This window comes from Nyctereutes procyonoides, unplaced genomic scaffold (assembly GCF_905146905.1).
Source record: "Nyctereutes procyonoides isolate TBG_1078 unplaced genomic scaffold, NYPRO_anot_genome, whole genome shotgun sequence".
Lineage (NCBI taxonomy): Eukaryota > Metazoa > Chordata > Mammalia > Carnivora > Canidae > Nyctereutes > Nyctereutes procyonoides.
The window spans coordinates 6,931,766-6,957,289 of record NW_026575041.1 but is presented as its reverse complement, the minus strand read 5'-3'; the positions used below and the strand labels follow the sequence as shown (position 1 = coordinate 6,957,289).

General features: G+C 36.2%; 1 protein-coding gene and 1 pseudogene across 6 annotated transcripts in view; one reads left to right on the top strand and one right to left on the bottom strand.

The window, feature by feature from the left end:
• NARS2 (asparaginyl-tRNA synthetase 2, mitochondrial) overlaps positions 1–25,524 on the top strand; it is a 130,284-nt gene that overhangs the window by 3,886 nt on the left and 100,874 nt on the right. For 5 of the 6 annotated variants that reach the window (XM_055320405.1, XM_055320406.1, XM_055320404.1 and 2 more), the window contains exons 2-5: positions 267–376; positions 1,358–1,478; positions 3,793–3,933; positions 10,425–10,505. In XM_055320405.1, coding sequence (XP_055176380.1) covers positions 267–376; positions 1,358–1,478; positions 3,793–3,933; positions 10,425–10,505 — 453 coding nt within the window. Of the gene's footprint in view, positions 1–266; positions 377–1,357; positions 1,479–3,792; positions 3,934–10,424; positions 10,506–25,524 lie in introns of those variants that run through there. The other variant, XM_055320408.1, reaches the window with a different exon arrangement.
• Positions 4,555–4,642, bottom strand: LOC129506849 (U6 spliceosomal RNA; annotated as a pseudogene).

Genomic DNA, 25,524 nt, shown 5'->3' with positions numbered 1-25,524 from the left:
CATCTTTTTTAAAGATTTTATTTATTCATGAGAGACACAGAGAGAGAGGCAGAGAGATAAGCAGGCTCCATGCAAGGAGCCTAATGTGGGACTCGATCCTGGGACTCCAGGATGATGCCCTGGGCCAAAGGCAGACACTTAACCACTGAGCCACCCAGGTATCCCAAGGACACTTTTTTTCCCCTTAGGCTTGTGTGTGAGTGTATAATGAAAATGTAAAATGTTAATGTGTTTTAAACTCACATTTAGAAATTTCTCTTCATTAGGGATGGATTCGTTCAGTCCGATCCCAGAAGGAAGTCTTGTTCCTGCATATAAATGATGGATCCTCTTTGGAAAGCCTTCAGGTTGTAGCAGATTCAAGCTTTGACAATAGGTGAGTTCTTTTTTAACAAAAGAATCCTTTTTTTCCCCTTTCATCTCCTCTGCTCCCCGTTTCCCTAATCCAATGTTCATATTGCCCCCTGAGTGATCTTTTTCTTTTTCTTTCTTTTTTTTTTTTTTTTTTAAAGATTTTTGTTTATTTTTTCATGAGAGACAGAGAGAGAGAGAGAGAGAGAGACATAGGCAGAGGGAGAAGCAGGCTCCATGCAGGGAGCCTGAGTGATCTTTCTAAACAAACCTACTTTTCAAAGCTTTGAGGCTCAAGTCCAAATATTTGGAATCAAAATCCTTCAAGTTTAGGCCTTTCTTTTTCTTTTCTTTTTTTTTTTCTCTTTCTCTTTTATTTTTAATTTTTTTTTTTTTACTATTTTTAAAATTTAGATTCAATTAACATACAGCGTATTCTTGGTTTTAGAGGCAGATGTCTGTGATTCATTAGTCTTATGTAACACACAGTGCTCATGATATCAGGTACCCTCGTTAAGGCCCATCACCCATTTATTCCATTCCCTCAACCCCCTCCCATCCAGCAACCCTGAGTTCGTTTCTTATGATTAAGAGTCTCTTGTGGTTTGTCTCCTCTCCAGTTTTATTTCTCCCACCTTTCCCCTATGCTTTCCTTTCCTTCCCCTGTGCCCCTATGTTTTACTTCTTAAATTCCACATATGAATGAAATCATATAATTGTCTTTCTCTGACTGACTTATTCGCATAGCATAATACCCTCAAGTTCCATCCACATCGTTGCAAATGGCAAGATTTCTTTTTCTTTTCTTTTCTTTTTTTTTTTTTTTTTTTTGGTGGAGGCTTTTCTTTTTCTACCATTTTCACATAGTCTCTCTTAATTATTTGCTGCCCAAAGAAGGGTAAAACTTCTATCATTAAATATTGGAATGTTCTGATAGCAAGGTTTGTATTAAAATGGGGGTTCCATATAATGATATCTTGTTTATGCTTAATTTTTGTTATTGTAGAGAACTGGCTTTTGGGAGTTCTGTGGAAGTTCAAGGGCAGCTGGTAAAAAGTCCATCCAAAAAGCAAAATATGGAACTGAAGGCAGAAAAAATTGAAGTTGTTGGAAATTGTGATGCCACGGTACGCTTTTTCATACTTTAATGGAGACTATTTAGGCTTAATTTAAAACATTAGCAGTCGGTTTTAAGTGTGATTATTGGGAAGATGGCACTTAGAACTTGTTTCAGTTGTGACTTTGCAAATTATTAAAACAGGCTATAGAGCTTGAGTAATGTAGAGAGTATAGCAAGAAGTATATGGCTGGCTGAGTTTTAAGAGTGAAAGTAAAGTATTAATTTATGCATCTCTTTGGACACCTGTCACAATTGAAACTTGCTGCTTTTACAAGGATGCTTCTGTTAGCCCCAGAGACATACAGGGGCAGACCATGTTCTTAGAAAATCCCTGCCTAATAATGACTTTTGCAGGATCTAGAACTGTGTTGTCCCATACAGTAGCCACTAACCACCTGTACATATTTAATATCAATGAATTTAATATTAAATCAATCAAAATTACTTCCTCAGTGGCATTAGCCACATTTCAAGGGTTCAGTCATAATCTGCAGCTGCTGGCTATCATAGTGGGTAGCACGGATACAGAACATTTCCATTTATCACAGAAAATTCTGTGGGACAGCACTGGAGTGCTATAATTACTGGGCTGAGCAAAGACAAGAAATCCTACGTTGAGACGTGTATGGAGTGCCTGGGTGGTGCAGTTGGTTAAGCATCTGATTCTTGGTTTCAGCTCAGGTCGTGATCTCAGGATCTTGAGATCAAGGACCCCATTGGGCCCTGTGTTCACTAGGGAGTCTGCTTGGTTTTCTCTTTCCCCCTCCTGCTCATGTGCACATGCTTTTTCTCAAATAAATCTTAAAATTTTTTTTTCTTTTCTTTATGCCTATTTTTGCAAGACTCTTTGCTAGTAGCTTTTATTTATCACCTGATAAAGAAGTTAGAGGATATAAAATCATAGGTTATCAACCCAGTTTCTGAATTGGAGAAAATGAGACCCAATCAGGTGACATGATTTGCCTAACGTTATATTGCTGACTAGTGCCACAGCTGAAATTGATGTACTAGCCATTTGACTATCCTGTAGTTTTGCTATACTTGTTTTCAAGTATTTAATGAATAAAGAATGAGGAAGTATAGGGAAATTGCATCATTTTCATTTTTATTTCTTGGATAATTGAAGGAAAATAAATACACAGAAATAGAAAGAAAGTGGGCAACTTGTAAAAAAAAAGTCATTCAGAATAATTTTTAAAGAAATACAAATACTAATTGACATGTAAAATCAGGAATCTGGTTTTAAGATTTCTGAAAAGTAGACGGTGAAAATAATTTGAAACTCAGAGAGGCATTGTAGATGGTAACTACTTTTGGTTTTGCATTTTTAGAGGAGTATAATGATTATTAAAATTTGCCATGTGTTTTACTCTTCTTAAATTTTTCTCACTTGGCTTCTATCGTTGTCATTAATCTTCCCCTTGATTTCAGGTTCATTTTTAAGTATTCAGACATTAGAGAATTCTGATCCCCAGGCAGTCCCCAAACTCCTATTAATGTAGTCATATTTTGACTTTAGTAGATGTAGTACTTCTTTCTATTATGAAATAAATTAACGTGTACACTAAAAGAAATAGATAAGACTAAATGAAATAAGCTACCAATTTGGCTTTTTTACTTAGCTTTTCTATTACCTTTTTATTGAAACTTTGGTTTTGGTCTGAAGGTTTGTTTCTTAATCTTAAAAAGTGAGGGTGGGCAGAGTGTAATATTTCTATGTAGACTCATAATTTGAAATTTTTGTAAATATACACTACTCCTCTGCCAGATGACAGAAAGCTGTTGACCCTCCCTTATGTTCTTAGACATGTTGATAAACAGTGAAAAACAGTGCTGATTGATTATAAATGATTGTGGGCTTTCAAGACATTTGGGTGATTTTAAAATTGAACACCAGCTGTGTGTACACAGCTGTAGAAAACATAATCTTTAATATCTACAATATTCTGAATTCTTATGTGCCAAACAGTAGACTGTTTTACATAATTATATCCTAATCTCTCTATTTGTAAGTAGTGACTGATACAAACTAATGGATAGAAATTTGATAAATAACACATTAGCCTCAGTAATATTAACTTTGCCTGAGGTTCTACAGCTAATAAGTAGTAGAGCTGAATTCAAACCCACATCTCTGATTCCACCTACCATTCTACTAATTTGGAACTAATGTGGACTATATTCACTTATATTAAGAAAAATAAAAGGAAAACATTTTAATTTTGTTCTGAAGCATTACTATTTAACAAGTGTCATAGAAACTGATTTTATAGAACATTATATTTTTTAGCTTTTAATTTGTTTTTTCCATTTATTGGCAGGCGTTCCCTTTTAAGTATAAAGAGAGGCATCCTCTGGAGTATCTGAGACAATATCCTCACCTTCGGTGCAGAACTAATGCTCTGGGCTCTATACTGAGGGTTCGCAGTGAGGCCACAGCTGCTATTCATTCTTTCTTTAAGGTAAAGTGCTTTGTGTGCTTTTAGTTCTTTTTTGTTGTTGTTTTTTTCCACCCCCCCCTTGGCTATTCTTTCTTGTGAAGAAGTTGAATAATTACAATCTTGGAGTAGTATCCTGAAAATTCTGTTAGTTACCATATTTATTCCAAGCATTCTTTACTTGTGTGATACCTTTTTCTTTGGTTGCTTTAAAATTGTCTATCACTGGTCTTGAGCAATTAGATTGTGATGTGTCTTAGTGCAGTTTTCTTTGTTTCTTTCGTTTAGACCTTGTAAAGTTTCTTGGATCTATGTGTTTTAATTTTCAGCAAGCTTTTCAGCCATTATTTCTTCAAATATTTTTTATGTTACCTCCCCACTTTGGAGACTTCAATTGCCCATATATATGAAGTCACTTAATGATAGCTGCATAGCACACTGATGTTCTTTTCTTTTGTTAAATTCCTTTTTCCCTTTGTGTTTTTTTAGGGGGTAGTTTCTATTGCTATGCCTCCAAGCTTATTGATCTTTTCTTTTTCAATGACTAATTTGTAGTTATTTCAATCTAATGCATTTTCCATCTCACATTGTGGGTTTCATATCTAGATGTTTGATTCAGGCCTTTGTTTTTTTCCTTCTGTGTGGAAAGATATGGAACGTTTCATGAATTTGTATGTCATCCTTGCACAGGGGACACCCTCATCCAACTTTAGCATACTTGCTGCTGAAGCAAGCGCAATTTGGGCCTTTTAAAAAAAATATCTTCCATATCTCTGCTTAACTTTGTTAACATATACAATACAGTTGTTTTTTTAAAAGATGTATTTATTTATTCCTGAGAGACACACAGAGAGAGAGGCAGAGACATAGGCAGAAGGAGAAGCAGGCTCCCCGCAGGGAGCCTGATGTGGGACTCCATCCCAGATCCCAGGATCTCACACCCTGAGCCGAAGATCCTCAACCACTGAGCCACCCAGGTGTCCCTATATCATACAGTTTTAATTAAAATTATTTATAGTTTTAATAGCTGTTTAATAACTATGTCTTCCTCATTATTCTAACATGTCTGTCAGTTATTTAAGTCCTTTTTGATTGATTTTTTTAGTCTCCTCATTACAGGTTATGTTTTCTTACCTCTTCACCTATGTGCTAATCTTTGGTTAGATGCCGGACCTCGAGAATTTTACTATGTTGGATATTAATAAGCTTTGTTTTGGTGTGAGGTTAAGCTTCTTGGAAACTGGTCCTTTCGGGCCTTGCTTTTATGGTTTGGTAAGTAGGTCTGGAGCAGTGCTCAGTCTAGGACTAGTTAATTTCTGCTACTGAGCACTTTACCTAGTACCTTGTGAATTTTGAGTTTTTCCAATCTGGTTTGTGGGAACAGGTACTGTTTGCAGCCACATGCGAGTACCAAGCATTGTTTCCTCTAGTCTGTTTTGGATGTTTGTTTCCTTGGCCTTTGGTAGTTTCCCCACATGTATGTGCTTATGATTCTTCTACTTAATACTCCAAAGTGACCCTCTGTACATCTCTGGAGTTCTCTCTGCAACTCTGTCCTCTCTGATGCACTCTCCTATGAATTCTAGCCACTTTTGCCCTCAGACTCTCTACTCAGGAATGTCTGCTGGGCTGCACTTTATTTCCCCCCTCTTCCTCCAAAGGCCTGGACAATTTCAAGGTAGTAAGCTGGGCTGTTGAGAGGGTTCAACAAAGTTTATTTCCCACCTCAAGGATCACTGTCTGATATCCATTGTCTTGAAAATCATCCTTTAATGTGCTTTTGAGGGGTAAGGAATAGTTGGTTTCTATTGTTTTTGGTTGTTTCAAGGGGGATTTTTTCCATCTTGATCATAGACATATTTTATATGTAATAGGCACTACTCTTAAAGAGCTATTGGTGTTAATCAAGTAGATTGGTACACAACTAAAGGCATTTTGTCTTATTTAGTATTGCTTGTCAGCTACTTGCCTCTATCTGTGAAAGCCATAGGGGAATATAGTTGTTGATGAGGTGAATGAAAGAATGTGGATGAGAGAGCCCCAAAGCCCAGGATTGGCGCAGCAGATGAAGTTCAGTATTGTTCTGGAGCTCTTCCTATCCCATTTCTACAGATCCAGCTGATTGGCAGAGTTTGTCAAACATGCTACCTTTCCCTTGGAGGCATCCAAATTCTTGCAGGCCCAGCCCTATTGTAGTTTACCAGGATAGTTCTTGCTGTTTGAAAAGCTTCTCCAGAGTTAATTGCTGATGAAACAGCTAAAGAACATCAAGGCTTTGAAAAATATAGTTTTGGATAAAAAAAAAAAATCATCACATTATACTATGTCATCCTATTATAGTTCGAAAGGGTGCATTTCTATATGCTCTCATAAACTTTTTTTGTTTTTTAAAGATTTATTTATTCATGAGAGACAGAGAGAGACAGAGACACAGGCAGAGGGAGAAGTGGGCTCCCTGTGGTGAGCCTGATGGGGGACTCAATTCCAGGACCCTGGGATCACAACCTGAGCCAAAGGCAGACGGTCAACCACTGAGCCACCCAGGTGCCCTTCTTATAAACTTTCTTATACAGCTTCTTAGTAGTGCTTGAACCACACAAACAGAAAATTTGTTCAGATCTAAAAATGTTTTTTGCCCCGTATGGTTTTAAATAGTGGCTAAAGTAGACCTGCTTCGATACAGAAACTTTTATAGATTTCTGGCCACTAGATGGTGATATTGGCAGTCCATTGACAAGTGAGCTTTACCTACTTGCTGCATTTATTATGGGAAGCTTTTACAAAAATGTAAACAATTTAGAAAATAAACTAGGAAAATATTAAATAAAAAATAAGCAAAATAACATTTTAAGTGGTTGAAAATAATGAATTTTAGCACTATTGGTTATAATTATAAAGGCAGGTAATTTTGAGTGTTATAAATTCACTTTTTAATTGTGAAGCCCTAGAAAATATAATCCTGATAATTCTATAATGTTACCCATTTGTATGTATAACAGTTAGCATTGAATTGAAATCACAGGGTATTATAGTGCATATTATATAATAGTTATATGTTATTTGTATTTGGTATTGTTTCTGTGACTTAATACTTTTGGCTCCCTGAAAGATGTTAAGACTTAAAATCTAAGTAAGAGTTTCATACGTTAAAATATCCGAATTTAAATATCCTAGCAACTTTTTTGTTGCTATTTTTTTCTAATATTTCTATATTAGAAAGGCATTTTTTTGTTTTGAGTATCAAAAATGTTTTGTGTTTAAGTTGGTTTATGCATAAAATTGACAAATTTGCTGTGTTCTAAAACTTGGATATCTAGAATCCTCAAGGAATGAATTATTTAGAAGAGCTGAGTTTCTCCCATAACAATTATTCTGTTAGGCACTATTTTTTCCAATTTCCAGTGGAAGTTATCCTAAAATATATTACATATTTCCCTGGCCTCCTAATTGAGCCCATTGAAGAGTTTGCCCTTTCTGGATGAGTCCAGGTTCTTCCCTTGAGTATCAGATATTTCCCTCTTCTGTATGAGAAAGTCTTAAAAAGCCTGTCAGGGTGTATTCTTTGCCCCTCTGTTGAATAACCCCAGACTATTGTGTCTTTGCATTCCTGTGACTGCTTTTTATGGATTTCTTTCTTTCTTTTTTTTTTTCTTTTTTTGTCTTTTTGCTGTCATTTTCTGTTGTCATTGGCTAGCAATTATTGTCATGTTTCTTTGCTATTGATTCTGATTAAATAATGATGCTTGCTTTGTGTAAGTGTAAAAGAAAAATACAGTCCAGGAGTCTTTGGTATACATGGGCCTTAGTATGTGAATTTTATAATTTTCAGATACTCAGTGCCATATAAAATATCTAGTACTAAAGTGTGTATCAAAAAAAAAAGTGTGTATCAAAAATACTTAGAGATTCAGAGGTGGTGGGTAGAAGCAGAAAAATTGAGTGAGTAGGGGTGCCTGGGTGGCTCAGTCGGTTAAGTGTCTGCCTTTGGCTCAGGTCGTGATCCAGGGTTTTGGGATCGAGCTTCACATCACTGGCAGGTCCCTCCTCAGCTACAGTTTCCTTCTCCTTCTCCTTCTGCCCCTTGCCCTGCTTGTGCTCCCCCCTCCTCAAATAAATAAATAAATCTTTTTCTTTTTTTAATAAAAAAATCTTAAGAGGGAAAAAAAAAAAAAAAACCCTGGGTAAATGTGTACTTTTATTTTTGGCCCCTTCTCTGGTCTTCCTATCTCTAATTAGGAACCCCTTTGCTGAATGTAGGATGGGATAAATACCTGACACTGTTACCCTGGTGGAGGCAAACAATACTCCTCTACTCCTTGCTGTTTATTTTCCTTTTTATTCTGCTATGTCCCTATCTACTTGCTCTCTTGAATTTTGTTCTCTGTGCTTTCTTATTCTTTCTTTGAACTCTTCTTTATAGCTTTTGGCGGGAATGTTATAGACTTTGATATAAGCCTTCTAGCAGTATTAAGACTTAAAAAGCTAGTGACACGTTTTGAAAGGTTTAGCACTAATTGAGTATTAAGAATAATTCCCACTACTTGAGTGATTTTTTTTTTTAACCCACATAATTTCCATAAGATTTGCAGTTTTGTTTCTTGTGGCAATTGACCAGTTCGTTCTAACTTTGGCAATTACATTTAGCCGTTAAATTTTCTCCTCCCTTTCCCCCTCCCTCTCACCACCCTCGTTTCCTTTGGATTTTTCACTTCCTTTCTTTGTTTACTGCACTCCTGCTCATAGTTGCCTGCATTCATGTGGAATAAATGATTCATGTCCATAATTCTGGTTCCTAGAAGATAAAAATTTTATGCAGTAATGTTATTGATTATATTTCATTCATTCTTATAATGTGCTTTGTGTGGCACTTCTAGGCATGTAGCTCCCAGGTTAAGTATATATTTGAATATTTTCTAAGACTCCTAATTTATGGCTTGAATATTTAATCAGTCTACATCATTAGACAAGTTGTTAATTGGGCATTTTTGTATCATAGCCAGAATACTTAAATTCACCCTTTTTAGAAAGGGAGGGGCAAATTTGGAAGGTCCCTGGTGTAATGCACTGAGACACATTCTACCAGTGATAGACACAATTTGGCAGAGATTAAATATGCATGTATGAATTCATTATATTGATTTCAAGACCAAAACTTTTGTGTGAAACACATACTATTCTGCCTCTGCAGAGTAAGTTCACTTGAACTGCCTCTACACCCACCTGCAACATTTACACAGAATGTAACCTTTTGCCTACATCCATAGTCAAAATGAAAGAAAGAAGCATAACCTTGAAGTTGCTGGGTTATTTCGATCCTACTAGCAAACAGCTTTTGTGGTTCACTAATGGAAATAGCTCAGACTTTGGAGCGGAAGAATTGCAGTTGGGCGCCTCAGTAATGGATGGATTTGCTGCTCAGAATCTTCCTTGAGGCAAAGGAAATGCACTGCCTCTGCCATGTGTAGTGTACCGTGCCATCAACTGAATGACAGATTTCCTAAAAATCATTTCTGCTTTTGTTGCTATTTATTTATTCAGTCCCTATTTGTCAACTTTAATTTTTCTCCTTTTTTGGTAGTTTGTGATAATTGGGGGTCTCTTCCCCAAATACCAAAATTCACGTTGATCACTTTGTAAACAGCAAAGGCAACATCATTATGTACTAGCCTTGAGTGAGTGAGTGTGTGTGTGTGTGTGTGTGTGTATTGAGTCACTACCAGTGTGTTAGAGAAGTGGGAATTAAAAATACACTAGAGAGATCCCAAAGGCCTAGGTTCTAGTACCGGCTGTCTTTGCAATCGACTAGTTGTGTGAATTTGTCATTAAATCTCTCTGGGGGGGATCCCTGGGTGGCTCAGCGGTTTGGCGCCTGCCTTTGGTCCGGGGCATGGTCTTGGGATCTGGGATCGAGTCCCACGTCCGGCTCCCAGCATGGAGCCTGCTTCTCCCTCTGCCTGTGTCTCTGCCTCTCCCTCTCTCTCTGTGTCTATCATGGATGAATAAATAAAATCTTTAAAAAAAAAATCTCTTTGGGCCTCAATTTCCTTATCTTTGAAATCACATTGGACTAGAAAGTGTCTAAGTCAGTTCTTGATTTAAAAAAATAATAAAATAAAATTCTTTGTGGGGATCCCTGGGTGGCTCAGCAGTTTAGCGCCTGCCTTCGGTCCAGGGTGTGATCCTGGAGTCCCGGGATCAAGTCCCACGTCAGGCTCCTTGCATGGAGCCTGCTTCTCCCTCTGCCTGTGTCTCTGCCTCTCTCTCTCTCTCAGTCTGTCTCTCTCATGAATAAATAAATAAAATATTTAAAATAAAATAAAATTAAAATTAAATTCTTTGTGCCTCTCTGCATAGTAAAATACTCACCTTGATACCTCAATAGTTATACTTTGGGGGTTATAGATTTGATGCGGCATTCTTTTAGTGCTCTTTTAGTAGTATCATAAATAGTGTGTTCTTAAATTGTTTTGTATACAAATATGCTAAAGAAAGGTGGGTTTTTTCTTTTCTTCCAGGACAATGGCTTTGTGCATATTCATACTCCAATAATCACATCCAATGACTGTGAGGGAGCTGGACAACTGTTTCAAGTTGAAGTAAGTTGTGCTTCCCATCTTGAGGGATAGGTTGCTCTTCGATATTTTTCTTCTGTGGGTTTGCTTTAAATTTAGTAACAGTTGTGTGGATAGACCATTACTAGAACAGTTTTGTTCTAGTAATGAAGTTTTGTCAATAGTAATCCTTAAAAATATATATATAGAAAATTCACACTTCTCTGATTTCCTGACCTACTGGCTGTATTACTGACATTGTGATTGAAAGGAATGAATTTTTAATTTAGTACTCCATTTGTTCTCCTTGTATAACTGTGAATTGATGAACTAGAGAAACTTGAAGAGATTATAATGAAGATTTTTAAGATCTCTTTCATGGACATTCAACCCCCAATTAATATTTTGGGATTTAAGTCATATTTTAAAAGATAAAATAAGAAAATACAAATGCAGATATTTTCTTTTCCAAAATCGTTAACACTTTTATAAGAAATTATTTATGCTCTATGTACCTCATGAAAGCTCTGATTTTAGTTCTTTGTTCAGCAATAATTTTTTGAACTCCTAGTATATGCCAGGCATTGTCAGCTTGCCCTTGTTATACATTATTTAAAAGTTACTAGTTTTTCTTACTTGAAGGCAGTTGAAAGCCTTTCATTTACCAATTTCACAAGCTATTTAACATCATTGGCCAGTAGTATAATAATGGACAGAGAGAAATGGATGTTGATAAATGGTGCTTTCTGTATTTCTTTCATTTATTCAGTGATTTCTTTAAGAAGTCAAGATTCTTATTTATACATCTGGGTGATTCCATCAAATCACAAGACCTGTATATAACTGCTCTACTCTGGTTCAGTACTTTGGACTCCTGATAATGATGCTTTCCTTCTTGTTATAACAAAGTATTCATTGGGAGAAGTTGTCCTGTTATGTTGAAGTCATTATTCAAAATGATAATCAAATGCTGTCTATATTCATACATAGTTCAAAGAAATCTAGATAGCCTCTGCAAAAAGCAGAATAAAAATGCTTCATTGAACATTTAAACTGGGAGTGTTAGCATCTATAAATGTGAGTTCAAAGAAGGCAGGCAAATGATAAAATAACAATACATAAATTGTGAAAAACATTCTCCTCTAGGCGTTTATATTGTTTATTTTCTCTTTGCACCTTACTAGTCTGCTGACTGTTGAAGTGAAGAATTACCCACCTTAAATACATTTCATAATCCCTTTATGTAAACCACTGAATATTAAAAACAAAATGATAGGGAAGGAAAGTTATAATTTAAAGAGTTTTGCAAATAAGCAAGTAATTATTAAAGAGACCCAAATTAAGCAAGTAAAAAAAAAATGTAGCAAACTGAAATAGTGATACATTTGAAGATAACTCCTTTGCTACCAGAGAAATCCCATAAGCGAGTTTGAATGATTACAGTATGTGTATTTTGGCCTAATTTAAAAACACAAGGCAAGTTACCAGATAAGTATAAATACAGAGGAAGGGAAAAACACATTTTTCTGATATTAAACAATGAGAAGTGTTTTATGTTTGTAGCATTTCAGGGCCAGGTGGAGGAATTTCACATAGTAGAATTAGACTTTCCTGTTCAGGGTACCAGAAAGAAATGCTTTTGAATTTGTTGGTCCTAGGCTCCTGCAGTAAGGCTCTAGATCTAGGTTTCAGCAATTTGTGGCTTTTTGCTACGACCTACTGTCTTTGTTGCTTTCAGAAGTTTGGTTTTTAAGACTTGTCTTCTGCCCCTTTTTATTCCCACCTCACACACCTTTGTCTAGTACTTCTGATCTTCATTGTGTTAATATTGTCCTGACTGTATGTAAAGGTGTTGGGTTTGAATCTTGGCACCCTACTGTTAGGAGAAAGTTGAGTTTCATATTTAAATTCTTCCTTCTCTTGTGGTGTGTGAGTGGCTCAGTTGGTTAAGCAGGTTAAGCCATAGACTCTTGATTTCTACTCAGGTTATGATCTCAGGGTCATGAGACCAAGCCCTATATCAGGCTCCACACTGGGTGTGGAGCCTACTTTAAAAAAAAAAAAAAAAGGTAAGTATGCCTAGTGCACACCCAGATTTGAGGACAGCAGTAAAAAGCCACCTTGTAATACAGTGAAAACATACACTTCTCTAATACACTGTTGAGAAATGATAAATGTCCCATCATTTTAGTTTCCTTTTTCTTCCTTTCTGTTTCCTGTTTCAAGACTTTGGATATTTGTTAAGGCTTGGGTACTACTGAACACATATGTAGGAAGTTGCATTAAGACATGCATATGTTATTCAGTAGACATTTGTACCATCTGTGTAAGATGCTAGCTTGTCTCTGAGAAGATAAAAGAGATTAAAGGCAAGAATTAGAGATTATGGCAAAAATTAGCTATTAATGGGACATAAGATAAAACTGCTTTATGTATATATTTGGGATTACAGTCTTAACAATTGCAAGTGGTATGGACTTTAGAAGAAAATTAGCTCAATGAGGAATTGACTTGGTCAGGAAAATATTCAAAATAAATTTGTGACTGGAGTGAAATCTAGGGAGAATATTCCCAGTAGGGGAACAATGTGAGCAGAGTCAAGCAATGGATTCAGAATGAACAAAGTTGAAGATTCATATTGGTAATATAGGAAATAAAGTTGGGTGGCTATAGGAACAAAATGATGGAGGTTTTTAAAGACACAACTTTATTGAGATATATTTTATATACCATAAAATTTACTCAAAAATACAGTTCCATGGTTTTTAGTATATTCATAAGATTGTGCAGCCATCAATCACTACAATCTAATTTCAGAGCCTTTTCATTACCCCTAAGTGAAACCTAGTACCCAATAGTTGTCCCTTACCATTCCTACCCTCAGTTCTAGGTAACCACTAACTACCTTCTATAGATTTGCCTTTTGGAGAGCATTTCAAATAAATGGAATCATACAACATATGGTCTTTTGTGTTTGGCTGTTATTTCTTAGCACATTCTTGGTTTTTTGTTTTGTTTTGTTTTTATTTATGATAGTCACAGAGAGAGAGAGAGAGAGGCAGAGACATAGGCAGAGGGAGAAGCAGGCTCCATGCACCGGGAGCCCAACGTGGGATTCGATCCCGGGTCTCCAGGATCATGCCCTGGGCCAAAGGCAGGCGCTAAACTGCTGCGCCACCCAGGGATCCCCTTAGCACATTTTTGAGGTGCGTTCGTGTTATAGCATTTATCAGTACTTCATTCCCTTTTATATTCATAAATATTGTATAGATGTACAATATCTTGTTTATCCATTTGCTAGTTGATGGATATTTGGATTGTTTCTATCTTCTGGTTATTATTAATAATGCTACTATGAACATTTATGAAAACATTTCAATAAGCAAATGATTTCATGTCTCTTGGGTTATATTGCTGAGTCATATAGCAACTCTGTGTCTAATATTTTGAGAAGCTGCCAAACCATTTTCCAAGGTGGATGTACCATTTTATAATCCTATCAGCAATGCATGAGTGTTCCTGTTTCCCCACATCATTGCCAACCTTTGTTATTGCCCTTCTTTTTTTTTTTTTTTTAATTATAGCCATACCTAGAGGATATGAAATTTTATCTTACTGGGTTTGCTTTTTGCTTTTGGACATTCCACAATTTATATGTAAATGTGTAATTCATATCTGAGCTTTTAAAATTACAATTCTGTTATGCCAAAGTGTGATAGATAAATGGTCACACATCATAAAATTAAATTAGGCTGAGAAAACCTAAGAATAGTACTTTATATAATAGGAACATGGTTCAAGCCTAGAATTTATACATTTAAATACCTTTTAAAGCTAAGAATGAACTGAAAGTATAAGCCTGTTAAATGAAACCCAGAAGACATGTAATTATATATCTGAATCTCATACTGTGAAGAGTGTCATACTAAGATTTTCATGCTGCATCTCATACTGCATGTTGAAGTTTGGCATTAGGTGTGTTTGTGTGTGTGTGTGTGTGTGTGTGTGTAGTTATATATGTTACATAAAATAACCATTTTAACCATTTTTAAGTGTACAGTTCATTACCATTAATTGTTATTATTTTTTAATATGGACATTTATTTATTTTAATGAATATTTTTTTATTGGAGTTCGATTTGTCAACACCCAGTGCTCAATCCATCAAGTGCTCCCCTCAGTGCCCATCACCCACTCACCCCATCTCCCACCCACCTCCCCTTCCACTACCCCTTGTTCGTTTCCCAGAGTTAGGAATCTCTCATATTGTCACCCTCTCTGATATTTCCCACTCATTTTCTCTCCTTTCCCCTATAATCCCTTTCACTATTTTTTATAATCCCCAAATGAATGAGACAATATAATGATTGTCCTTCTCCGACTGACTTATTTCACTCAGCATAATACCCTCCAGTTCTATCCATGTCGAAGCAAATGGTGGGTATTCGTCGTTTCTAATGGCTGAGTAATATTCCATTGTATACATAGACCACATCTTCTTTATCCATTCATCTTTCGATGGACAACGAGGCTCCTTCCACAGTTTGGCTATTGCCATTAATTATATTTACCATTACCACTGTCTATTTTTTAAAACTTTTTCATCACTCCAACAGAAACTCTATAGCAAAAGCTCTCCATTCCCCTTACCTAGCTCCTTATAACCTTTGATCTACTTTTTGGCTCTGTGGATTTCTCGTTACGGATATTTCATATCAATGGAATCATACAATATGTGGCCTTTTGCGTCTGGCTTCTGTTGTAGCATTTTTCAGAATTTCATTTCTTTTTATTACTAAATAATATTATATTGTGTGAATATACCATATTTTGTTTAACCATTCATTGATGGGGATTCAGTTTCCACCTTTTAGCTATTATGGATAATGCTGCTATAAACATTTGTGTCCAAGTTTTTGTTTGAATACTTGTTTTCAGTTTCTTTTGAGTGTATACCTGGGAGTGGAATTGCTGGGTTATATGGTTATTCTTGTTTAAGTTATTGAGAAAGTGCCATATTCTCCACAGTAGCTGCACCGTATTATATCCCCACTAGCAATGTTTAAGGGTTCCACTTCCATTTTATTTTTTTAAGATATTATTTATTTATTAGAGAGAGAGCGCATGTACAAGTTGGGGAAGGGAGAAGGAGAGAGAGAGTATCTCCCGCAGACACTGCTGAGCACAGAGCCTGATAGGGGCCTCAATCCCACCAACCTGAGATCTTGAGCTGATCTGAAATCAGGAGTCTGATGCTAATTGAGCCACGCTAGTGCCCTGAGGGTTCCATTCTTACTTCATCCTTGCCAGTGCTTGTTATTTTCAGTTTCTGATTATAGCCATTGAAATGGTGCAGTATCTTATTGTGGGTTTGATTTGCACTTCCTTAATGACAAAGGATGTTGAATATCTTTTTGTATGCTTTTTGGCCATTTGTATATCCTTAAAGAAATATCTATTTAAATCCTTTGTCAATTTTTAAATTGGCATATTTGTCTTTTTTGTTGTTGAGTTATAGGAGTTCTTTTTCTATCTTAGAAACAAGTCTGTCCCCTCATCCCCCTAGAGTGTGAAGCCTCTGAATATGCCCTGGTTAACACAGCTTTGGGTATGTCTACAATCATCTAGAGATGGCATTGATTCTGGCCAGACTCTCTTTAGCTGTCTCTTTCCCAGACCACACCCAGCTCTGAAACTCCATAAAATTCCAGGCTGATTGCTCTATTTTTTCAGCAGTATTCACAGACTGATCCAGTCAAATTCAGGCTCCTTTAAAGGTATGCTTCCCAAAGTCAATGTTTGAAATTTATCCTGGGCCCAAAAAGTCTCCTCCCTGCTCTCAATTTCTCTCCAGCAAATTAGCAGGTCTACAATTTAACCTTTATCTCCAGTGTCCATAACCTCCCATTTGCCTTTCAGCATGACCTTTTTTATTTTTATTTTTTTGAAAAGAACCCTTAGGTTTGAACTTCTCTACACTCTGTTGCAAATGAAGTCAGCTCCTTTTAAAAAAGAGATTTGGGGAAGTATTTTATGCTCTGCTTCTATCCCCAGGGGGAATCTCTGAACAAGGCTATAATGCTCGAGGCTGGGACAATGGACACATCTAAGTGACATTCTGATATAGGAACCAAGCTCAGTGGAGTGGGTGGCTGCAGCTCCAGGTCCCCCAGACTTGCCTGGCCTACCTTGTGAGCCTGGGCAAGAGAATCAGGGCTTTGGAGTCTTAGTGCCTTGCTCAAGATAAAGCCTCCTGACCAGCAGCCCCTGGGCAGAAGGGAGCCTCCACTTCTTGGCCATGCTCACGTAGGACTTAGCTTCAGCAGCAGGTAGCCATGGGCAAGGTGAGAAATGCTGACATGCTGCCCCTCCTGCTAAGGTTAGTCTTCTGACTGGGAGCTGGGGTTCAAAAGAGCCCTTGTCTTTGTCTTCTCAGTCTAGAGTGGAATTTCTGCCCTGCTGAGCTGTGATAGGGAAGGGAGGATGAGTGGGTTGTCATTCAAACACCACTTGTCCTTACCAAGCTTTAGTGGATTTTCTTGAGTAGATGTTTCTTCATCTGCTGTATGTCCTTAGGACCATTTCCAGGGACTTCAAATGGCTAGGGTAGGGGTATGGTTTGTTTTTTTTTATTTTATAATTTTCATCAGTTTCACTGAGGAGTGGGTTTGCAGAACCCCTCCCTCTGTCATGCCAAAAGTGAGAATTTTAAAAAAGGAGGAAAAAAAGCTGGTTACTTTGGACTACTTTTTACTACCACATTCTTTGATCTCCTCATTTGTAAACTGTGATTAACACAATGATTACAGGTTGTAAGGATTAAGTGAGATGACACATATGAAAACTGAAAATTGCTATTCAAAAATAAAGAAAACTTAATATGCAGGAGCAGATTGATGTAAGCACCAAACTTTCTCTTTTCCAAATTGTTATAAATTCTAGAAATGGTAATAAGTTACTGGACCTCAGGAATTTGGGTTCTTGTAAGTTTTAATGGCTAAACTATTTATGGCACACGTCATTTTGATTCTGCTTGATGTTTGCACTTTTTAATATTCTTACCTGTTTCTTTTAAACTTTTTAGATGGTATGAGGACTAACCCAGGTCAAACTTCTTATCAAAATAGCTTTTTTAGCTGCCATTAAGCTTTTCCTTCTTCTAAGTCCTTGTGTTCAGTTGATATAGCTTCTTTGGACATTCACTTGTTCTTGACATCTATTTTATTTCCTCATCTAGATTGCAAGTTTCTTATAGGGAACTACCTGACAGTGGTGGGACACTTGGATACTTGTTGATTAATATTTTCTGTGGGCTCTTTTAGCTTTGCAGAACTTTCAGCCTTAAGATTAGTCTTTTTCTGTTGATGATGTTTATTTCCATTAAGAAGGCCTAGTTTCTGCATGTGAAAAATGCCTAGGACATATCTAGGAAAATAGATAAGAACTCAACACTAGTGTTTGCCTGGGGCATGGGGCCTACTGGTCTGTATGCTTTGAATTTTTAATCATCTGCTTGTATTGCTTAAAAACAAAAATTATACGGAAAAGTTACACTGTTCAAAAGTTACAAAGAGTGTAAAGTGTAAAGTAAAAAGTTTGTTTCCCTCCCACCCCTGCCAGCTACCCCAGTTCTCCTTGCCATAGACAGCCACTGTTAACTTTTTCTCTAGAGAGTTTGCACCAACTTTTATTTTCTGTCAGTAATATGTGTGGGTGCTGCTTTTTCATGAATCATCTGTCAGAGTGTGTTACCAAATCTTTTAATTTTTCTTCTCCAATTTTAACCAGATATATTACTTTTTCGATGAAAAAACTAAAGAGGAAAAAGAAAGCAAATGCCACACTAGATTAAGAGAAGCAAATCTGTTTTCAAGGGCACTGAGAAGAGAACTGACTCAATACCGTGTTTTTTGCTGCTTCTAGTGTGAAGTGATGATTTTGTGAATCAACACCTTGGTTTGAAAAAAAAAATCCCTCAGACTGTGAACCAATACAGCCTACTACTAAATCTTATTCAGAAAACTGAGCTATTTCTTCCATCCTACATACAGCATCCACCAAGTGGTGTGCATTCTTAAAATGATCTAATCCCATCAGCCACACAACTGAACTAAAATTGCACTATTTGCTTCATCCTGTAAATATTTGTTAATCCTCCTTTCTTGTGAAAAGTACTGTGCTAGTGCTATTTGACTTACAGAGTTATTTCCGTTTTGCCTCTCAGCAACTTGAATTTGCAAGATATTTTTAAATGGGAAAAACAAAATCCTACAATAATAAATGCCACCAAAGTAATGTGACTTTGAAAGCTAGCCATATTAAAAGAAAATTGCAGATATTACAAGGATACATTTTAAGTCAAATCATTAAAAATATAAAAACACTGTGAATCTGAATCCAATAATGCTTGGGTTCATAATTTTAAAATAGTTTTGCTTTGATTCAGGTGCCAGCATTTTAATTTGATGATAGATAAGACTGATAACATCTAATGTTTGTACAATATGTTAAGTCAGCTAATATTTATATAGTACTTTACTATCATAGATGTTATTTCACTCATGTTTTTTGTAATGTTAGACCACTAGGGCTTCTAAAAGGAGTAATCCCATTTTCGTAGCTTGAAGTAATCCAAGGAAAAAAAGAAAGAGAAAAAAACATTTATTGAATATCAAGTAGATTTCAGGCACCATTTCAAATTCCTTTATATTATATAATATTTTCAGCAACCCTTTGAAATAGGAATTAATTTGCTTTTGGAAGAGCAGAAACCATGTATTTGTTTCTTGTACATTGTTGTAGAATACCTGGCACATTCTCTGGCACAAGGTAGGTGTTCCATAAATGCTTGTTGAATAAATTATCTTTTATTTTTACATGAGGAAACCAGGCTCAAATTAAAAACAAACTTACCAGAGCCACACAGTAAGGGACAGAGTTGTAGTTGAAACAAGATCTGTTTGGCTGTAATGTAAATGCTGTTTGTACATACCACATTGACTCCTAAAGTTGGCTTTTGAGAAAAGATACCAAAACTTTAGTTTTGAGGTTAAAGGTTCTTTATGAGATAGTAGACTACTGTTAAAGATGAATACCACACTAAAGTAAAGCATCCTTGCCTTTTCTTTTTGGCTGCTCTTCAAAGACAACCTTTTATTTTCCTGGGGGAAGGACAAATAATAGCATATACTGATAACTTACTGTTGATAAGAACTTGAAGTACTGCTCTTTTTTGTATAAGTAACCTGTTAGTAATGCTTAATTAATATAATTTTATTTTTTAAAGATCTTATTTCTTTATTCATGAGACGCACACACAGAGAGAAGCAGAGACACAGGCAGAGGGAGAAGCAGGCTCCAAGCAGGGAGTCTGATGTGGACTCGATCCTGGGACTCAGTCAGAGGACTCGAGGCTCACACTGTAAGCCAAAGCCAAATGCTCAGCCAGTGAGCCACCCAGGTGTTCTACTTAGTTCATTTTATTAAATATCACATAGATACCAAATAATAAAAGCTATATAGACAGTATAGAAGGTACACCTGTATTCACTACTAAACTTAAGAAATAGAACATTATTAGTACCTTTGATCTCCCACTTTGTACTTTCCCCATTCCATCTCCCTCTTGGCCCACTGTGCCAATTATTTTTGTATGTGCTTTTAAAAAAAATTAGTTTTATCACACATGTGTGCCTGTAAGCAAAATGTTGTTTCCTTTTGCATGGTTTTTAGCTAATACAATGGAATCATACTATTCTATGGTGAGTTGGGGTTTGGGTTTGGGTTTTTCTGGTGGGTTCTTTTTCCCCCCCTCAGTGTCATGTTCCAATTCAGTCCAAATCTCTGGGAAATAAGGTTCAAGCATTAGTATTTTTTAAGGCTCTCTGGGTGGTTCCAATATGCCTTTGAGAGTATATACAAAATAGTGCAAGTGCATGTTTATAACTTCAATTGTGCTACATAAATCCAGATTTTTACTGTAAAGAATGAATTTAAACTCCCACCAGTAGGGTGTGCTGTTCCACATCCTTGCCAACACTTGATATTTTTGGTCTTCTAAATTTTTAAGGATCTCATGGATATAGAATGGGATAAAATGAGATCTTGAGGTGATTTCAATTCGCTTTTCTCTAACAAATATTGAGATTGGAAATCTTTTCTTATAGTTATTGGCCACTCATTTCCTCTTCTATAATTTCTATTGTGTTGTCTTTTCATATCAGTGTTTTTACATTCTGGATAATATTTACCCTTTGTTGAGTGTATTATTATAGATGTTTTCTCTTAGTTTGTGGCTTGCCTTTTTATTTACACTGTTTTTTAATAAACAGTTCTTAATTTTAATGTTGACAAGTTTCAGTCCTTTCCTTTATGGTTTGTGTTTTTGAATCTTGTTTAAGAAATCCTTTATTATCTCCTAAAAATTTTATAATTTGTACATTACATATATATGTCTTTAACTAGACTTGAGTTCTGATTATAATGTAAGAGTCCAATTTTTTTAATGGATAACTATTTCAATAGTTCGTTGAATAGTTAATTCCTCTTCAAGTGATCACAGTTGCCAGCTTTGTCATAAATCAAGTTTCCATATATATGTGTGTTTTTGTATATTTTATTCCAGTGATTTATCTATATGCCAGTGCTTCATTCTCTTTATTGCTGTAGCTCTTGGAGAAACTTTACTTTTTTTTTTTTTTAAGATTTTATTTATCTATTCATGAGAGACAGAGAAAGAGAGAGGCAGAGACACAGGTAGAGGGAGAAGCAGGCTCCATGCAGGGAGCCCGATGTGGGACTCGATCTCGAGTCTCCAGGATCAGGCCCTGGGCTGAAGGTGGCACTAAACTGCTGAGCTGAGAAGTCTTACTTTGTGGAAGACACATTCTACCCTTTTTAAGGAGTCTCTTGGCTATTCATGATCCTTTTCTCCTCCATCTAAACTAATCAATCATCTTGACAAGCTCCAAAAAAAAAAAAAAAATCCCTATTTGGTCTTTATTGGGGATAACACTGATTCTGTAGATCAGTTAAAAACTGGTGTCTTCATAGTATTGAGTTCCTATCCCTGGACATAGTATATATCACTCTGTATATTTAGGAGTTTTTCAGATCTTTTCAATAGAGTTTAATCATTTTCTTTGTAAAGATTATGAGTACCTTTTTATGTTTATTCCTGGGCACTTTATATTTCTTGTAGTATTATAAATGTTCTGTTTATCATTGGAAAGCATTCAGTGTTGAAAATATAGATGTTAGAACAAAATTATTAAATTGTGCAGATATATAATATGCTTATTGATATTTAAGATACTTTATCTGCCATTTACTGATATTTCTAAACCCTCTGTTCCATTTTTTCTTATAATTTTTTTATATGTTTTTCAGGCCATGTTATTGGGTATACACAAATTTAGAACTACTTGTTGACGAAATCAATCTTCTTTCTAGCTTTGTTTCTTGCCTTATTGTCTATTTTGTTTGATAGTGATTTAACCATACCAACTTGGTTATGATCAGTATTTGTCTGGCATGCTTTTTACTGTTATTCATCCTTTTACTGCTAACCTTTTTTTTTTTTTTGGTCTGATGTTTAAAATATGTATCTTGGAGATAGCATACAGCATAGGTTTTTAAAAACATTTAATTGCTTAGTCTTTGCCCTTTTCCTGTTTACTTTTGTCCACTAATGTTTATTGTGATTGCTCTGCATTTGGATTTTTGTAAACATTTTGTGCCTTTGTCATTTTTTTCTTTAAAAAATCCCTCCCTGGGGATCCCTGGGTGGCGCAGTGGTTTAGCGCCTGCCTTTGGCCCAGGGCACGATCCTGGAGACCCGGGATCAAATCCCACGTCGGGCTCCCAGTGCATGGAGCCTGCTTCTCCCTCTGCCTATGTCTCTGCCTCTCTCTCTCTCTCTGACTATCATAAATAAATAAAAATTAAATAAAAAAATCCCTCCCTTTTTTTACCTTCTTTTGAAAAAAAATTAAATGTTTCTTTCCATATTTTTTATGCTGTTTATTTAGAAGAGACTAATGAGGTACAAGAGAAGGGAGAATTTAAGGTAGTGATTCTCAATCTTGACTGCATATTTAATTCACCTAGAAACATTAAAAAATATGAATGCCTTGGCTCTTCCCCCCAGAAATTCAAATTAATTGGTCTGAGATATAACCTGGCATGGAGAATTTTTAAAGCTTACCAGGTGCTGTCAATATTGAAAGCTCCTGCCTCTGGAGAAACTCTTAAATATATGACACTAAATGTAGACAGAAGCTTAAAAAGCTAGGTGATTATGACCAACGTCCTTTTCTCCCTATAACTCTTTTGCCTCTACCAACTAGGAGAATTCACTAGCTAGTTCATTTTTTTTTTCTGTTATGTTCTAGTATGCACAGATTTACATTGTGTCATATGTTGAGAATTACTTTTTAAAATTTGTTTTTTAAATTAAAATGAGCTGAGAAGCACCAGGCTGGCTCAGTGGAGCATGTGACTCTTGCCCAATCTTGGGATCAAGCCCTACATTGGGTGTAGAAATTACTTAAAAATAAAATCTTAAGAAGTAAAATAAAATTAGCTGGTCCTGAAATCATTCTTTATCCAGAAGATAAAACTGGCACATGAAACTGTAGGCAGAATAACTAAATGTTGAATTGGATTTTCTAGGAGAATTACATAGAATAATTTGTACAGAATTATTAAATGTCAGATTTGCTTCTCATTTTATTTTTATAAGTTACAAGGGGAGTTCTCTGTCAAGGAGAAATTAGGTGCTAGAGTGATCAGAGATGTCTTCAGGATAAAGTAGGCAATTTGTGATCCTTTTTGATATTTCTGTCTTTGATTTTTGCTCCCAACTTTGTCTTTCACTTTCTGCTCACCAAAGAACCCAGATTCATCTCAGGTCCCCTTCCAGAAAGTTAAATTGGTAGGAGTTTGGAGAAGGGAGAGAAGCCTATAGTGAGAAACAAGCCTGTTATTGAGTGAATATAAGGTGATGCGTATCACTTAACGCAATAATTAATTCTTTTCCTCAACTAATACTGAGTACATAACATGTGCTAGGAATATTAGTGGTGAAAAAGTACACAGAAGTTTTTTTCCTCAAGAATGTATGTATACTTGTATAAAGGGAACCACAGTAAGCAAAATAATGTAGTGTATTAGGTATTGTAATAACCGTCTAAAGATAGCTCCCTAGTGTACTCTGCTTCCCGATGTTAAAACCCTTCTGTTGTCCCTTCCCACACTTCATTTGGGCTATTTCTGTGTAACCAGTGGAGCAAGATAGAAATGAAGCTTCCTTGGCTAGGTCAAAACCTCACAGTTTTTGCCTTTGGTCTTTTGAAATGTTTGCCCTGGGGGATGCCAGCATCTGTATAAAAAGACTGAGACTACCACGAGACCATCATGCTTTGAGCTAGCGCACACTAGTCATGTGAGAAAGCTAAGTGGTAAGTAAGATAAAGATTTCTTGGCCAGCCCCCAGCTGTTTGAACCATCCCAGCTAAGGTACCAGCCTTGCAGTTGAAGAAGTCATCTTGGATATCTAGCCCAGTTGAGCCTTCAGATGACTTCAGTCCCAGAAGCCATTTGGGAATAACCACATTAGACACCCTAAGCAAGAACCACCCAGATAGACCTAGGTAACCCATAGAATCATGAAAGATAGCAATAGATATTTATTTTAAATTACTAAGGTTTAGAGTGCTATGTTACTCAGCAGTAATCAGAACAGATGGTGATTTATACTGTGGAATAAATTAAAGTCGGAGGAAAAGAGTCTAGGAAGTTGTGGGGGAATTCAAGTTTAAATTGAGTGATCAGAAAAAAACTCAGAAGATACTCAAACAAAAACACCATGCATGTGAGGGAGTGAGTAATGTTCTTCCCTGGGGGAAGAACATCCTCCAGTCAGAAGGAACAGCAAGTACAAAGGTCCTGTGCCTGAAGCTGCCTAAAGTTTTCAAGAAAAAAAACATGAAGGCCAATGTAGATGTAGTGAATGAGGGGGCAAAGAGCAGGAGATGAGAGCAGACTGATGTAGTAGGTTGGGAGTCATCACAGATTATATAGCGCTGTGATGATGTACTTTATGAGGTATAGCACTCTTCTTCATAACAAATATATTGTAATAATCCCTTTTCTCTCCTGAAGTGAAATATAGATAGTAGAGCTTTTTATGCACTTAATTTTTAAAAGAAAACAATTCAGTGTTCCTGACTTCCTTATAAAGAGGACATAAGATGAAAGTAATATAGTTTGCATATTTTGTTATATGAATGCTGTGGTATGACAAATCTAGAATACAAGTAGCCATTATGTAGAGTTGCTGACCTTGAGAGCTGTAAATTAGGACTTAAAGAGGTATGTTACATTAGTGACTCAAATGCCATGAAAAGTATTGGTAATGGTGGCAGGATTTTGTGATGTAGTAAATAATTTTTTCAATTTTTAGCGAGAGAAAGAAAGTGGGCAGGTACTTGGGGTGGGAGGGGCAGAAGGAGAGGGAGAGGGAATCTTAAGGAGGCTCTATACTCAGCACAGAGCATGACTTGGGGCTCAATCCTATGACCCTGAGATAATGACCTGAGCTGAAATCAAGAGTCAGACACTTGACTGAGCAACTCAGGTGCCCCTATAGTGAATAATTCTTGATAGAATCCTATATCAGATGAAGCGCAGATTTCCCTTGGAGGAACACATTAATTAACATGGGGGGTGCATTCTAGAAAATTCAGAGTATATTTAAAGAACAAAATTCACATAATGCACATGAGTGTGCCATGGGATATTTGAAACTCTGGTAGTACCCTCTAAACTCCAATACCTCTCCCTAATCATTGTGATAATCAGTAGCATTCCCACTAGAAACCTCAGATATAAGGCTTTACAGGCCATTGTAAGAACTTTAACTATGAGCGAGAAAAGTCATTTCAGAGTTCTAAGCAAAGAAGTAACATAAATCACTTAAGTATTAATGAAATCATTCTGGCTGCTGTATGGAGAATAAACAGTAGGTGGATAAGTACAGAAGAAGAAAAACCAGTTAAGAATC